The sequence below is a fragment of the Microtus pennsylvanicus genome, chromosome X (genome assembly GCF_037038515.1).
Source record: "Microtus pennsylvanicus isolate mMicPen1 chromosome X, mMicPen1.hap1, whole genome shotgun sequence".
Lineage (NCBI taxonomy): Eukaryota > Metazoa > Chordata > Mammalia > Rodentia > Cricetidae > Microtus > Microtus pennsylvanicus.
In genome coordinates this window covers 137,512,532-137,526,070 of record NC_134601.1, presented here as the reverse complement: position 1 = coordinate 137,526,070, position 13,539 = coordinate 137,512,532, and the positions used below count along the sequence as shown (strand labels likewise).

The window sequence follows — 13,539 nt, the reverse complement described above, 5'->3', positions numbered from 1 at the left end:
ACTGTGCCGTCAAGAATTAATGCTGCAAAACTATGTTCATAGCAGCATTATTTATAATAGCCAGAACCTGCAAACAACCTAGATGCCCTTCAATGGAAGAATGGATAAAGAAAGTGTGGAAATAAACATATTAGAGTACTACTCAGCGGTGAAAAACAATGACATCTTGAATTTTGCATGCAAATGGATGGAAATAGAAAACACTATCCTGAGTGAGATAACCCAGACCCAAAAAGATGAACATGGGATGTACTCACTCATAATTGGTTTCTAGCCATAAATAAAGGACATTGAGTCTATAAATCGTGATCCTAGAGAAGCTAAATAAGAAGGTGAACCCAAAGAAAAACGTATAGTTATCTTCCTGGATACTGGAAGTAGACAATATTGCCGGGCAAAAATTGGGAACTTGGGGTGGGGTGGGATGGGGGTAAGGGGAGATGGGGAGAGAAAAGTGAGAAGGGGAGGATGGGGAGAGCTTGGGGGAATGGGATGGTTGGGACGGAGGAAGGGTGGATATGGGAGCAGGGAAGTATATATCTTAATTAAGGGAGCCATCTTAGGGTTGGCAAGAGACTTGACTCTAGAGGGTTCCAAGGTGTTCAGGGGAGATGTCCCCAGCTAGTTCCTTGGGCAGCTGAGGAGAGGGAACCTGAAATGACCCTATCCTATAGCCATACTGATGAATATCTTGCATATCACCATAGAACCTTCATCTGGCGATGGATGGAGATAGAGACAGAGACCCACATTGGAGCACTGGACTGAGCTCCCAAGATCCAAATGGGGAGCAGAAGGAAGGAGAACATGAGCAAGGAAGTCAGGACTGCGAGGGGTACATCCATCCACTGAGACAGTGGAGCTGATCTATTGGGAGCTCACCAAGGCCAGCTGGACTGGGACAGAAAAAGCATGGGATAAAACTGGACTCTCTGAACGTGGCAGACAATGAGGGCTGCTGAGAAGCCAAGGACAATGGCACTGGGTTTTGATCCTACTGCATGTACTGGCTTTGTGGGAGCCTAGTGTGTTTGGATGCTCACCTTCCTAGACCTGGATGGAGGGGGGAGGACCTTATACTTCCCATAGGGCAGGGAACCCTGACTGCTCTTTGGACTGGAGAGGGTGGGAGAGGGAATTGGGAGGCGGGGAGGAGGTGGATATTTTTAATAAAAAAATAAAAATGAATGATCAGATGTTCAAAGTCATTGATTCTAGGCCATGGAGTCTAAGGCCAGCCTGAGCTATATGAAAGCCCATCTCAGAACCAGAACAAAAAGCAAACAAAAAGGGAAACTAACACTAAAAGCACAACAACAAAATAAGCAGTGTTAGAACCCCTGGGTCTTTTAGCTGTGGCTATTAGTTGTTGCACAGAAGCTCCTGCGACTCGAGGTCACTGGAACTTGGGTATTAGCTATTATGCTGTTGATGTTCCTGACGTTTTATTATGCTGAGATTTGTTTGGACCTTTCCTGGGGAGAGGACCTGCAAATTTCCCAGCTTCCCAAGGAGTTTGCTGTATATCCTCAACTTTCTGAGTCTTCGGAACCTCTCAAATCCTTCCAGACCTGAACGTTTTAATTCAGAGGAAATAAGATAAAACAGAACCACAGCAGGGGAAAAATCATCTCTTAAGGAAGAATATAATAAATAGGATGTTTTTCTCAAGACAGGGTTTCTCCGTAGTTTTGGAGCCTGTCCTTGAACATGCTCTATAGACCAGACTGGCCTTGAACTCACAAGACCCACCTGGCTCTCTACCTTCTGAGTGCTGGGACTAAAGGTGTGTGCCACCACTGTCTGGCAGATTATTTCTTTTTTTTAATTTCTTTCTTTCTTTCTTTCTTTCTTTCTTTCTTTCTTTCTTTCTTTCTTTCTTTCTTTCTTTCTTTCTTTCTTTTTTTTGGTTTGAGACAGGGTTTCTTTGTGTAGACCAGGATGGTCTCTAACTCAGAGGTCTGCCTGCCTCTGCCTACTGAGTACTAGGATTAAAGGCATCCATCACCACACCTGGCTAATAATTAGATTCTCCATTCACAGCTCCCTTTTCTTTAAAAAGTTTCTCTTTTTCTTCTTCCTTTGTTCACCCACTGAAAAAAATGAAATGTCTGCCCTGGCAATGGTGAAGCAGGCACGGGCAGCCCGTATATGGGGTTCTGTTGAACTTGTCCATATTGGCTTTCATGGTCTAAGTTTTGGTGAGGACGATTGACCAGGTCTCTTCCTCTTGTTCACCCATTAGCAACCATTTATTTATAGGATATCGAATTTTAGCATAGCTAGAAAAAAATTATGATTTTCCTTCTTTCCTCCCTCCATCCCTTCCTTCTTCTTCTTCCTGTTCCCCCCTTCTTTCTTTTTTTGGTTTTTCAAGACAGGGTTTCTCTGTAGTTTTTTGGAGCCTGTTCTCTTGTAGATCATGTTGACCTTGAACTTACAGAGATCTACGCGACTCTGCCTCCCAAGTGCTAGGTGCTAGGATTAAAGGTCTTTCTTTTTCCTTCCTTTTTCTTTCTTTCTTTCTTTCTTTCTTTCTTTCTTTCTTTCTTTCTTTCTTTCTTTCTTTCTTTCTTTCATCTTTCTTTTTCCTTCCTTCCTTTTTTCTTATTTCTTTTTTCTTTTTTGAGATTAAGACCTCACTGTGTATCCCTAACTAACTTAGAAATTCCTATGTAGGCCAGCTGGTCCTGCACAGGGATCTGCCTGCCTCCATGTTCCACCCTGATAGTTTCCTCTTATTGACAAATTGTCGAGACTCTGTCTAGGTAGAACCTTACTGCCTAATAGAAGAAATACCAAAAGGCAAGATTTGTTACTGTGTTTATACAAGAAAACACAACTGAAATCTTCTCAACATTATACAGAAATAGAAAGTGTTAGAGAAGACTTGATGGACCATCTTATACAATCATCTTTTGTTTGTGACAACAAGAATGTCTTAATTGAAGTCAATATTGTTTTTAAAAGAGAGAAAAACTTGAATAAGACAAGTCAAAACTGGAAAAGAAATAGCCTGATTTTTTTTTTACTCTGTGCATGTGCCATGGCTTTGTTGTTGTTGTTGAAAAAATTTCTGCCTCCTCCCCGCCTCCCACTTCCCTGCCCCTCCTCCCAATCCTCTCCCCCTCCCTCCACTCCTCTCCCCCTCCCTCCACTCCTCTCCCCCTCTTCCCAGTCCTCTCCCCCTCCCCCCACTCCATTTCACACTCTTTCGAGTCTGAAGAAATGCCTGATTTTTACCTGACACAAATATGTTATCTGTCCCACCATGGATATTAAAAAAAAAGATAAGACCTTACATCTGCTAGAATGGCTATAAAGAAAAGGAAAAAATAGGGAAGATGGGGAGAAAAAAGAAACCTTGTATAGTGTTGGTGAGAATTCAAAATTACTATAGCCATTTTGGAAAACAGTATGGAGAGACTTGCAGCTACTAAAGAGATTACCAAGTGATCCAGTAATCCAATTTTCTGGGTATATATTAAAACGAAGTGAAATTATTATGTCAAAAAGATATTTGCATTACTATCTTATTTCAGATCCAGGGTTTCATATAGTCCAGACTAGCCTGGAACTTGTTATGTAGTTGAGAACGATTCAACTCCTGGTCTTCCTGACTCTACTTCCAAAGTTTTGTGATCACAGGAGTACACCACCACACCTGAAAAATATAGCAGCATTCATAATAACCAAGATACAGATTTGTTTTTTGAGACAAGGTTTCTCTGTAGTTTTGGTGCCTGTCCTGGAACTAGCTCTTGTAGACCAGGCTGGCCTCGAACTTACAGAGATCCGCCTGCCTCTGCCTCCCAATGGCTGGGATTAAAGGTGTATGCCACCACTGCCCGGCAGATACAGATTTTTTTTAAAGTGCCTATCAACAGATAGATAGAAAGAAAAATGTGGCTTCAGGGCTGAAGATGCAACTTAGTGGCAGAGAACTTGCCGAACATTCTTGCTTCTTGACCCCCCAGCACACACACACAAATGTGGCTGGGTAAATTGATGCATTCACAGTAGCCTAGCATTCAGGAGTGAGGCAGGAGGAACTTAGCCTAAGGTAGGTCTGGGTTATACTATGACCTTAGGCATATCAGAAAACTTCTGGGCTGTTTTCCATACACAATGGACTATTACTTCAAGCAAAGACTATGAAGTGTCATCTACAACAGCATAGGTGGCTCGAGAAGGCATTAATTATACCCAGTTAAAAAAGGAGGCACACAAAGCCAGTATCGCATCTCACCTTAAGTGGAATCTTAAAATGTCCAATTCATTGAAGCAACAGTAAATAATGTTTAGTAGAGGCTGAGGGCAGGGAAAAGGGAAATGTTACTGAAAAAATACCTTTCAGGCAGCAATGTGCAATGCAGCAATTTTAGTTAATACCTCCTGTTAATAGCATCTCCTATAGTTAAGAGTGGAGCCGGGCGGTGGTGGCGCACGCCTTTAATCCCAGCACTCGGGAGGCAGAGGCAGGCGGAGCTCTGTGAGTTCGAGACCAGCCTGGTCTACAAGAGCTAGTTCCAGGACAGGCTCCAAAACCACAGAGAAACCCTGTCTCAAAAAACCAAATATATATATATAGTTAAGAGTGGATTTTAATAGAACACAGAGATGCACACCTATAAACCCAGTTACATGGGAGGCTAAGGCAGGGGATCACAAGTTGAATATCAGTCTAAATTACGTAGCAAGTTCCAGGTAACCCTACGTCATTTAAGAACCCAACGCAACACAAAATGGCTAGGGATATATGGCAGAATGTTTGCCTACTAGAGATAGGCAAGGATGCAGCAGGAGGTGGTGTGTTAGCTGTTCTCACCCCCAAAGACGAAAGTATCAGAGGCACATTTATGAATCTGACTTGTTCATTCGGGAGTGTATCCATGCATTGCAATTTAACATTGTACCCCATAAAAAGACGATTTCTCAATCTGAAAAGTGGGTGAGGAATGCAGGAGCTTGTGGTCCTAAGTACTTTGAGCTCAAGAGCCTCAAGACCAGCCCTGACAACACAGTGAAACCAAGAGTCAGAAAGAGTACTGCAATTGCACAAGTGGAGAACAAAGAGAATTGTCTAACCTTCGGATCAGCATGAGCATCTGTTACACCTGCGGGAGATGAAGCTGCAAAACGATGTTTAGGTAGGGTCACAGAAACAGACGCTTTTAACAGTGAATTTCTCCGTGAGTTGTGCGTTAGAATCGCTAGGTGACTATTAAAAAAAAAAAACCAAACAAAAACTCGAAGCCCAGACATCACGTAAGAACAATTGCATCTGAATCTATGGCTATGGAACCCATAGACTCTTTTTTTATTTCTTTCTTAAAAGTCTTGTACGCGATTCCAAACAGGAGCCAAGATTTGAAAACACGTACAAAATATGTGGATTTTTGGAGGAAAAGAGGCAATAGGGAACGATGAAGTAAAAACCCATGCAAGACAGGGCGGCTACTGCAAGGGCAGGGACAAAAGCCAAGAATGCCAACGAAGGATTTAAGGACTGCACGTGTTTCACTGTCAGGCTCGGAGCACCCGAGACTGCTTTCAATTGATGTTATTGTGCCGTTGCGCCTGTCCTGTTCCATTTTCTCGCCCATTTTCCCACAGTTGACAAAAAAGAGAGAGAGAGAGAGAGAGAGAGAGAGAGAGAGAGAGAGAGAGAGAGAGAGAGAGAGAGAGAGAGAGAGAGAGAATGACTGCAACGTTGTCTCCCACGCGTCGCGCCAGAGATGCCTATGGGCGGAGCGCGCGTGGGAGAGTCACGGCGCGCGGTAACCGGCGACCTCTCGTCAGAGCGCGGGGGGCCACGAGAATAGATGGGTGACCGGCGACTTCTCCACCGACCCTCCTCCGCCCATCGCCCCCTGTGGCCGCCTAGGCAGGGGCAAAAAGAACACTTGGGACTGCTGACGTTTCTGTGACGCGACCCTCTCGGCTGGCGGCGCGGCTTCCGGCAGTGCGCGTTCACCCACCCCCCTTTTCCGCTTTCCCGCCCACGCGCCGCCTCGCCCCGCCCCACTCCCACACACCCCCTCCCGAGTGGCGCCCCCCCCTAGCCCGGCACAGCGCGGGGAACTGTCACAGGTAGCCTGTGGAAAAAGCCTCCCGCGGGTTCCCCTTCCGTTCTGCCAGGCGACTTCCGCCCCAGGCCCCGCTATGTGGATGCTGTAGGCCACCCGCCGGGCGGCCGCTGAACAGTCTCTGAAGCTCGCTCCCTCGAGCGGCGGCCGACCCGCCTCTCCATCCTCCTGTCCTGCCCGCGCTCGCCTCCTCGCGGCCGGCCAGCCCGGCCCTACATGGGGGCGGGCCTCCGCAGCCCGGACTCGGCTTCCTGTTCTACAGAGGCGGCCTGGCGCTAGGCGGCGGCTACTTAGCCCGCGCCCGCCTCGGTGCGGTCACCGAGCCCGGGAGGAGGCTCCAGGGCCGCTTCTCGGGCGGTTGCGCCAAGCCGGACTCTGCGTCGCCATGGCCCCAGTGCAGCTGGACAACCACCAGCTGATCCCTCCGGGCGGCAGCGGCAGCGGCAGCGGCTCAGCGGCAGCCCCGGCTCCTCCGCCGCCAGGATCCGCGGTGGCGGCAGCTGCGGCCGCGGCTAGCCCTGGGTACCGGCTTAGCACGCTCATCGAATTTCTTCTGCACCGGGCCTACTCGGAGCTCTTGGTGTTGACGGACTTGTAAGTGCTGCGAACCCGTACCTGCTTCCCGGCTCCCCACTTGCCCTTCCCGCCCTGTGGGCCGATAGAAGCTTGCGACCGCCGTTTAGTGAGCGCGGCTGTTGAATGTAGAATTTTGGAATTCTTGGGGTTCAGGTTGCGGGGACGTGGATGAGGTTAGTTAGTATTGGGGATCTGGTTGGCGGTGAAAGCACTGAGACTGGTTAGTTTCGCGTGTTACACTTGCGCTGAAGATTGTCGTTAGGATTTTTGTCTTGCGTTCCCAATAGAACTCGATTGATTTCTTGGTGGAAATCAATTTCTTAGGTTTTTAGAACCCTAAGATTGAGAGTAAGCATTTAGGACTATGTAAAATTCTAACTGAACGCGGTTTTCAAAGAAGGGAAATGTTTCACAGCCTTTTGGCAATGTTTTAAAAGTAGATTGCAGTTGCTTCTCTTTGGGCTCTGGAGATAGAGATTCTGTTTAAAACATTACATTTTGAATCCCGAGTCTTTCTGAAACATTTGAAAGCGTTCGAAGTCTCTGAATGTAGCGAAAGTAAAATACGTTTTGTTAATGAGCCTGCTGGTTTCAGTCACCTAGTTACCTATGAAATGCCTGCCTTGGGACGTGATTAGGGTGTTAATCCCTTTAGAATACAAACCGAATACACTGGTGGTTCAGTGTGCGAAGAAAAGGTATTACGAAATTTTGAAACTCTGTTTTACATCTTCTAGCTGAGGTTCATGAAAGTTTTCACCTTTTATCTACCTATTGTTAGGCTCCGTCGGGTTTCTAGGAAAATACATTAATATGCAGACATTAGGAAGTATCTTGTGATAACTTTGTTACTGGAAAATTAAATATTTCTTTGTACATGGCTAAAAGAATTAGAGACGGCTTCTCATACTTTTGTAAAACATTCCTTTTAGTTTTGAACGAGACAAAGCTTAACCTTGCCAAAAGAGGTGTCTTTTTTTTTTTTTTTTGAAACGGGGTCTTGTATAGTGAGACTGGCCTCTAACTTTTAGATATGGTTCAGCCTCTTTCGGGCTGGGATTACTAAATTTGGGCCAGCACGCCTGCTGAGAATTGTTTTTGAACGCAAGATCTTCCATTTCTAAATGTTAGGATTAAAGGTGTTTGGCTCCTCCCCTCCCCATGACTTCTGACTGAGAGAGAAATAGCTGTCCTGTTTAGGGCTTCTCGTGATGATGGGTGGTGGTGGCTGGCTGGTCGTGCACGCCTTTAATTCCAGCACCCGGGAGGCAGAGGCAGATGCTGGCGGATCTCTGCTTGGTCTACAGAGTGCCAGGACGTCCAGGGCTACAGGGTGTCTTGAAAAACAAAACAAAACAAAAAAATCCAGGAGAAAATTTCATATGTCCTGTGCATAGCCGTGGGAAAAAGACTGTGGTCATGGATCATGTGATTTGATTTTCTGTAGAGGAGTTGTATAAATTTATTGAGTTGTGTTCTATTTTTAAGTTTTTGGACTTGGCTTATGGAGGGGCATCTGTCTTATTGCTGTAGAATAATATAGTTTTAGTTCTACACCATTTGTGTGATGATTCCTAAACATATTTCTAGCACAGACCTCAGCTGAATTCCACATTCTGTGTCCAGATCCATACATTTCAATATCTAATGCAGGGGCTGGGTTTGGTGCTGGATATGTGCCTCGGATCTCAGCATTTGGGAAGCTACAGCAAGAGGATCATAAGCTTAGGTCAGCCACAGGCTACATAGTGAGACCCTATTTCAAAAAAATACCCCAGAGCCAGACTTGGTGGTGCATGGCTTTAATTCCAGCAGAGGCGCGTGGGTCTACATAGTCAGTTCTAAGACAGCGGGAGCTATATAGTAAAACCCTGTTTTCAAAGCCGCAAATTCCCGGCCACCCCCCCCCCCCCACACACAAAGAAACCACAAACTCACAAACAAAAACAAAAAAAAACACAGAAAGAAAAGTTCTTAGAATTACTTCTCTATTAGAGCGACCATAAGATTTGTGGTCTAAACCAGAATACCTTTGGACATGAAAAAATTGCTATAAATATAGTAGTGCACACCTGTAGCCCCAGTACTTTGGAGGTCAAGGCAGGAGGATCAGAAATTAACAGCCTGTAGGCAACTTGCTGCGCACAGGGGGGGAGGGTTGCTGTCAATTTGGGCTGCCTGGTATTATGTTTCAACAATAATAATGCCCAGTGGACTGGGAATGTAGCCCAGAGGTAGAGCATTTGCCAGGTCCTGGCTCCAGCTTTCCTGCACCACACATTAAAAAAAAAACAGAAAAAGCAAGTGTACACTGGGATTATGCTGTGTGTAGGCCCCGAGAGAACTGTGTCTTATCTACTTTACCTTTTTTAGTTAATGTGCTAAGTCTTATTCTGTTCCATCTACCTACCCTAACCTTGATGTTTCTTGATAGTTTTTGGCACAATGCTCTTTTTCCAAAAATACATGTTGTTTTCTTTCTCATTTCCTTTCAGTCTTGGCTCACGTATAACGTAGATCAAAGACTTTATCCAAGCACTCATATAATAGTACTTTGCACATTTTTTAGTGTTTTCCCCCCTACAGTGCTTACTGCTTGAGACATCATTAGTTTACTGTGCTTCCCCCATGGAATAGAAAATCCAGGAAAACAAGGATTTTGATTTGTTTTGGTTTCCCAGTGACAAGAACAATGTCTGGCATGGACTTGGGACTTAACTAAATTTAGTACATGAATGAATGAATTCTCAGAAATGTCTCTTTAAACCATGGGTAATTAAGGGAAAAGCAACTGTCTTTTTGTTGTTTATTTTTTGAGACAGGGTTTGTCTGTAATAGCCCTAGCTTGTCTCTACCTTTCAAGTTCTGGTGCACACTGCTGCAACAGTAATAATAATAACAATAACAATAATAATGTTTTTCAAGACAGCGTTCTCTATGTAACCCTGACTGCCCTAGAACTAGCTCTGTAAACCAGGCTGGCCTCAAACTGACAGGGATCCACCTCTCTGCTGGCCCAAGTGCTGGGATTTAAGGCGTGTGCCACCTCCACCCAGCACCACTTTTATTTTTGATACTTAAGAAAACAAACAAACAAGAAACCCTTATATGGCAACTAAAATTTCTTGGTTTTATTTTGAGACAGTCTTGCTCTTTTGTAGCTCAGATTGACATGGAACTTAGCATTCTCCTGTCAGAATTAATGTATTAATGTACATTAATGTATAAGTCTTGAGGGACATGGTATTTAGTTTCTCAACATCTGGTTCTGTCTGAAACATAAAAGATAAAAAGATAGCTTTGACAGTTTTAATCCCAGCATTTAGGCAGAGGTAGGCAGATCTCTGATTTTGAGACCAGCCTAATCCACAGAGTGAGTTCCAGGACAGCCAGGGCTACACAGAGAAACCCTATCTCAAAAAAAAAAAAAACCCAAAAAAACCAAACAACAACAACAACAAAAAAAAACTGGGGAAAAAGTGATTATATCTTTGATATACTACCTGTGTTCCTTGGTTTGGGTTTTTTAGATCAAATCACTAGGGAGACTTAGAGTATTTATTAGTGGCTTTCTCTCAATTACCAACATCAAATGCCCTATTTGTAGACTTACACACAGACACACACACACACACACACACACACACACACACACACACACGGTTTCAATAATTTAGATGATTTGGTTTGAGCCCCAAGTTTCTAGATTTTTTTTCTTCTGCTTGTTCACCCCCAACACATATTCATACTTTTTAGGGGCATATATTCTATTCTTTGTTCTTTTTTCCCCCTCCAAGACAGGGTTTCTCTGTGTAGCTTTGGAGCCTGTCCTGGAACTTGCTTTGTAGCCCAGACTGTCCTGGAACTCACAGAGAGATCCACCTACCTCTGCCTCCCGAGTGCTGGGATTAAAGGCGTGTGCCACCACTGCCCAGCTATTCTTTGCTTTTTAACCTCTTTGCTAGGGTTATAGCCATATAAACTTTTACTGGTGTGGAATAAATGTGCTCTGTGCCTTCTTTCAATATTTGCATCTTAGGGTTTCCCCCCATGTGGTGAGTTTCATAAAGGAATTTAAAATAGAAGTGGAAGCATTGGGAGAAAAGGAGACAGGCAGCAAATCCTGTCCTTTACCCTGGAAATGGTAGAATTTCTTGTGGGAGCTGATCCTTTAGAGTCTCTGAGGGCAGGTAGGAGCTGGAACAATGGTTCCTGCCTTCCTATTCTACCTCTAAGTGCTTCTGTCTCCCCATCCCCCAATCCTCATTTTTCTCTCTTTTGAGAACAAGGCTTTTCAGGGAGTACTCTGAGGAGCTTTTTTTATGTAGAGGAACTTACCAGGGGCTGCTTTTATTTGCAGTCTTTGAGACAGGGTCTGACTCTATCCTAGGCTGGTCTTGTGGCAATCCTCCTTCTCAGCCTCCCAAGTGCTGTGATTACAGGTGTGTGCTACTATACCTAGTTCTTATTTGCAGGCTTCTAATAGGCCTTTAGCTTCTACTTGGCTTTTCGGTAAATAGGCCTTTTCAGCACCTACTTAGTTTAAACTCCCATGCATATCCTGACCTCTGCCTTGGTGTCCATCATTGTCCCGAACCCCACCTTTCTACTAGGAATTGAGCCCAGGCATGTGCTGTGTAGGTGCTCTACCACTGAACTGTATACCCCAGCTCACTATCTAGTTCCTCTGTCACTCTGATTATACCTGTAGCTTCCATCCATCCCAATGTCTTCCCTGAGAATAAGACAGTGCTTTCCCCTACTTGTGCCTTTCTCTGTTTATGAGGCACATGGGGTGGATGTGTGTGCATGCAGGAAGACCATTAAGCAGCTTGGGTGCATTCTTCAGGATCCGATATTTGCTGGGTAGCCTTGAGAGGTATTCAGGCCATCATGCTTAGACCGTGAGCTAGAGGTTACTGGAATGTGGAGGTTAAGAGCTTTCCAAGCATCACTAGAGTAGTACATAGGTTGCTGGCAGTCAGTACTGGAGAACTAGCAAAAAGAAATCAAGAACACTGATGGTTCTATTAAAAAGTAGTATAAAACACGTATGAGAGATGGCTCAGTCATTAAGAACATTGACCGCTCTTCCAGGGGACCCAGGCAGCTCACAATTGTCTGTAATTCTAAGATTCAACACCCTCACACAGACATATGTACAGGCAAAACACAAATTTAAAAAATAAAAAAATATATAAATCCTTCATCTAACCATTATGCAATGTCATAATTGCCATAAAGCCTTGATTGCACCCTTAGCTTCCAGAGTCACCTATTGTAACACAACATTTCTGCTAAGAATCAAAGTGCTCACAGAGGTTTGGGTTCAGAGAGGCTGATAACTAACCACTATTCCTACACCTGTAGTCATTTTGGTATTAAAAGATACCTTTTCTGACTCTGATATTGTGTGCTGATATGAGACTTGCAGTATTTACTTATTTATTTTTTGAGAGTGTTTCTATGTAGTTCTGGTTGTCCTGGAATTCACTGTGTAGACCAAGCTGATCTCATACTGAAATAGATTCTCCTGCTTCTGCCTCTTGAGTATTGGGATCAAAAGGTGTGCACCACCACACTCCAGGCTTGCACTTTTTAAGTGTTTAAAGTTTACATAGTATCTTCTGAATCATTTTGAGTGGAAAGAAATGTTGGTTTCTCAGCTTGTACTTTACAGCTATATTGTTGCTAATTGATAGTGTAGGGAGTTAGCAGCCACTTGAGCCTGTAGTTACTGTTTGCTCAGTTTTTCTGAAAGTATGAAGATAAGAAATAGTGTCACAGTAAAGGCCATTATCACATTTTCACCAGGCATGCATATATTTAATCAATCAACTTTTTCTTTTTTTAGATTACCAAGGAAATCTGATGTGGAAAGGTGAGTATGAAGAAAATTCTTAAATCTTTCTCCTTATTGACTTTTTTTCTTCTAGTCTAGAGTATGGGTATGGGGCTGTTGATGGTGTAGGGGTGTGGATTAGGAATGCGGTTTTCTTATTCTTGGTACTTGAATGTGTAGAACCTTTGTTCTTTAAACTTTTGTTGGTGACCGACCAAGGCAAATCCTTGGGAGGAATAGGAAAATGTAATTGTCTATTTGTAATGGAAGTTGAGGAGTAGACTGGCTTTAGACTGTTATATCTTTTAGCACATTGCGTTTCGTCTCTAGCTATTGCTATTTTATAGTTGAAAACTTTTTGAGTCAATTTTAAATTTGGGGCTTAAGACAACACTGTTTCTATAGGCCAAAGGAACAAGATAAATTAAGATTTAAGGAGATTATGTTATTGGGGTTTAAATTGGGACTATAATACAAAGCTAACTTTATTATATCTTTCATACTACCAATGCGCCTTGGTATTGGTTTTAAAGACCAAGTCACTAGGGCAGTTTATAATATTCGTTAGTGACTACCTCTTCATTACTAACACCACATGCTCTGTTTGTGGACTAAGACACAAATCAAAAAGATAGAGCTGGAAGACACTACTGAAACTTAACTTATATAATAACTTGGCTGGTCAGTTTTTTTTAAAATTGTTGTTGTTGTTTCGAGGCAGGATTTCTCTGTGCATCTTTTGGAGCCTGTCTTAGAACTCGCTGTTGTAGACCAGGCTGGCCTTGAACTCACAGAGATCTACCTGTAGTGTGGCTTTGTTTTTTGTTTCTCAGGACAGGGGTTCTCTGTGTAGTCCTGGCTCACAGAAATCTGCCTGCCTCTGCCTCCTGAGTGCTGGGATTAAAATCGTGGGCTACTACAACCAACAGGCTGGCTGGCTGGTCAGTTTTCAAAGAAGGAAATAAGCTAGGTTTGTTCTAGCTGCTGTGGGGTAGGAAAGACCACTGGGCTTTTAGAGAACTAACTCATGTG

General features: G+C 43.9%; 1 protein-coding gene across 4 annotated transcripts in view; it reads left to right on the top strand.

Annotated features, from left to right (window-relative positions):
• The first annotated feature begins 6,185 nt into the window (after window positions 1–6,185).
• Window positions 6,186–13,539, top strand: part of Med14 (mediator complex subunit 14) — a 104,778-nt gene continuing 97,424 nt past the window's right edge. For 2 of the 4 annotated variants that reach the window (XM_075956812.1, XM_075956811.1), the window contains exons 1-2: window positions 6,339–6,683; window positions 12,520–12,546. In XM_075956812.1, coding sequence (XP_075812927.1) covers window positions 6,475–6,683; window positions 12,520–12,546 — 236 coding nt within the window. In that variant the 5' untranslated portion in view covers window positions 6,339–6,474. Of the gene's footprint in view, window positions 6,688–12,519; window positions 12,547–13,539 lie in introns of all 4 variants that reach the window. The other 2 variants (XM_075956814.1, XM_075956813.1) reach the window with 2 other exon arrangements.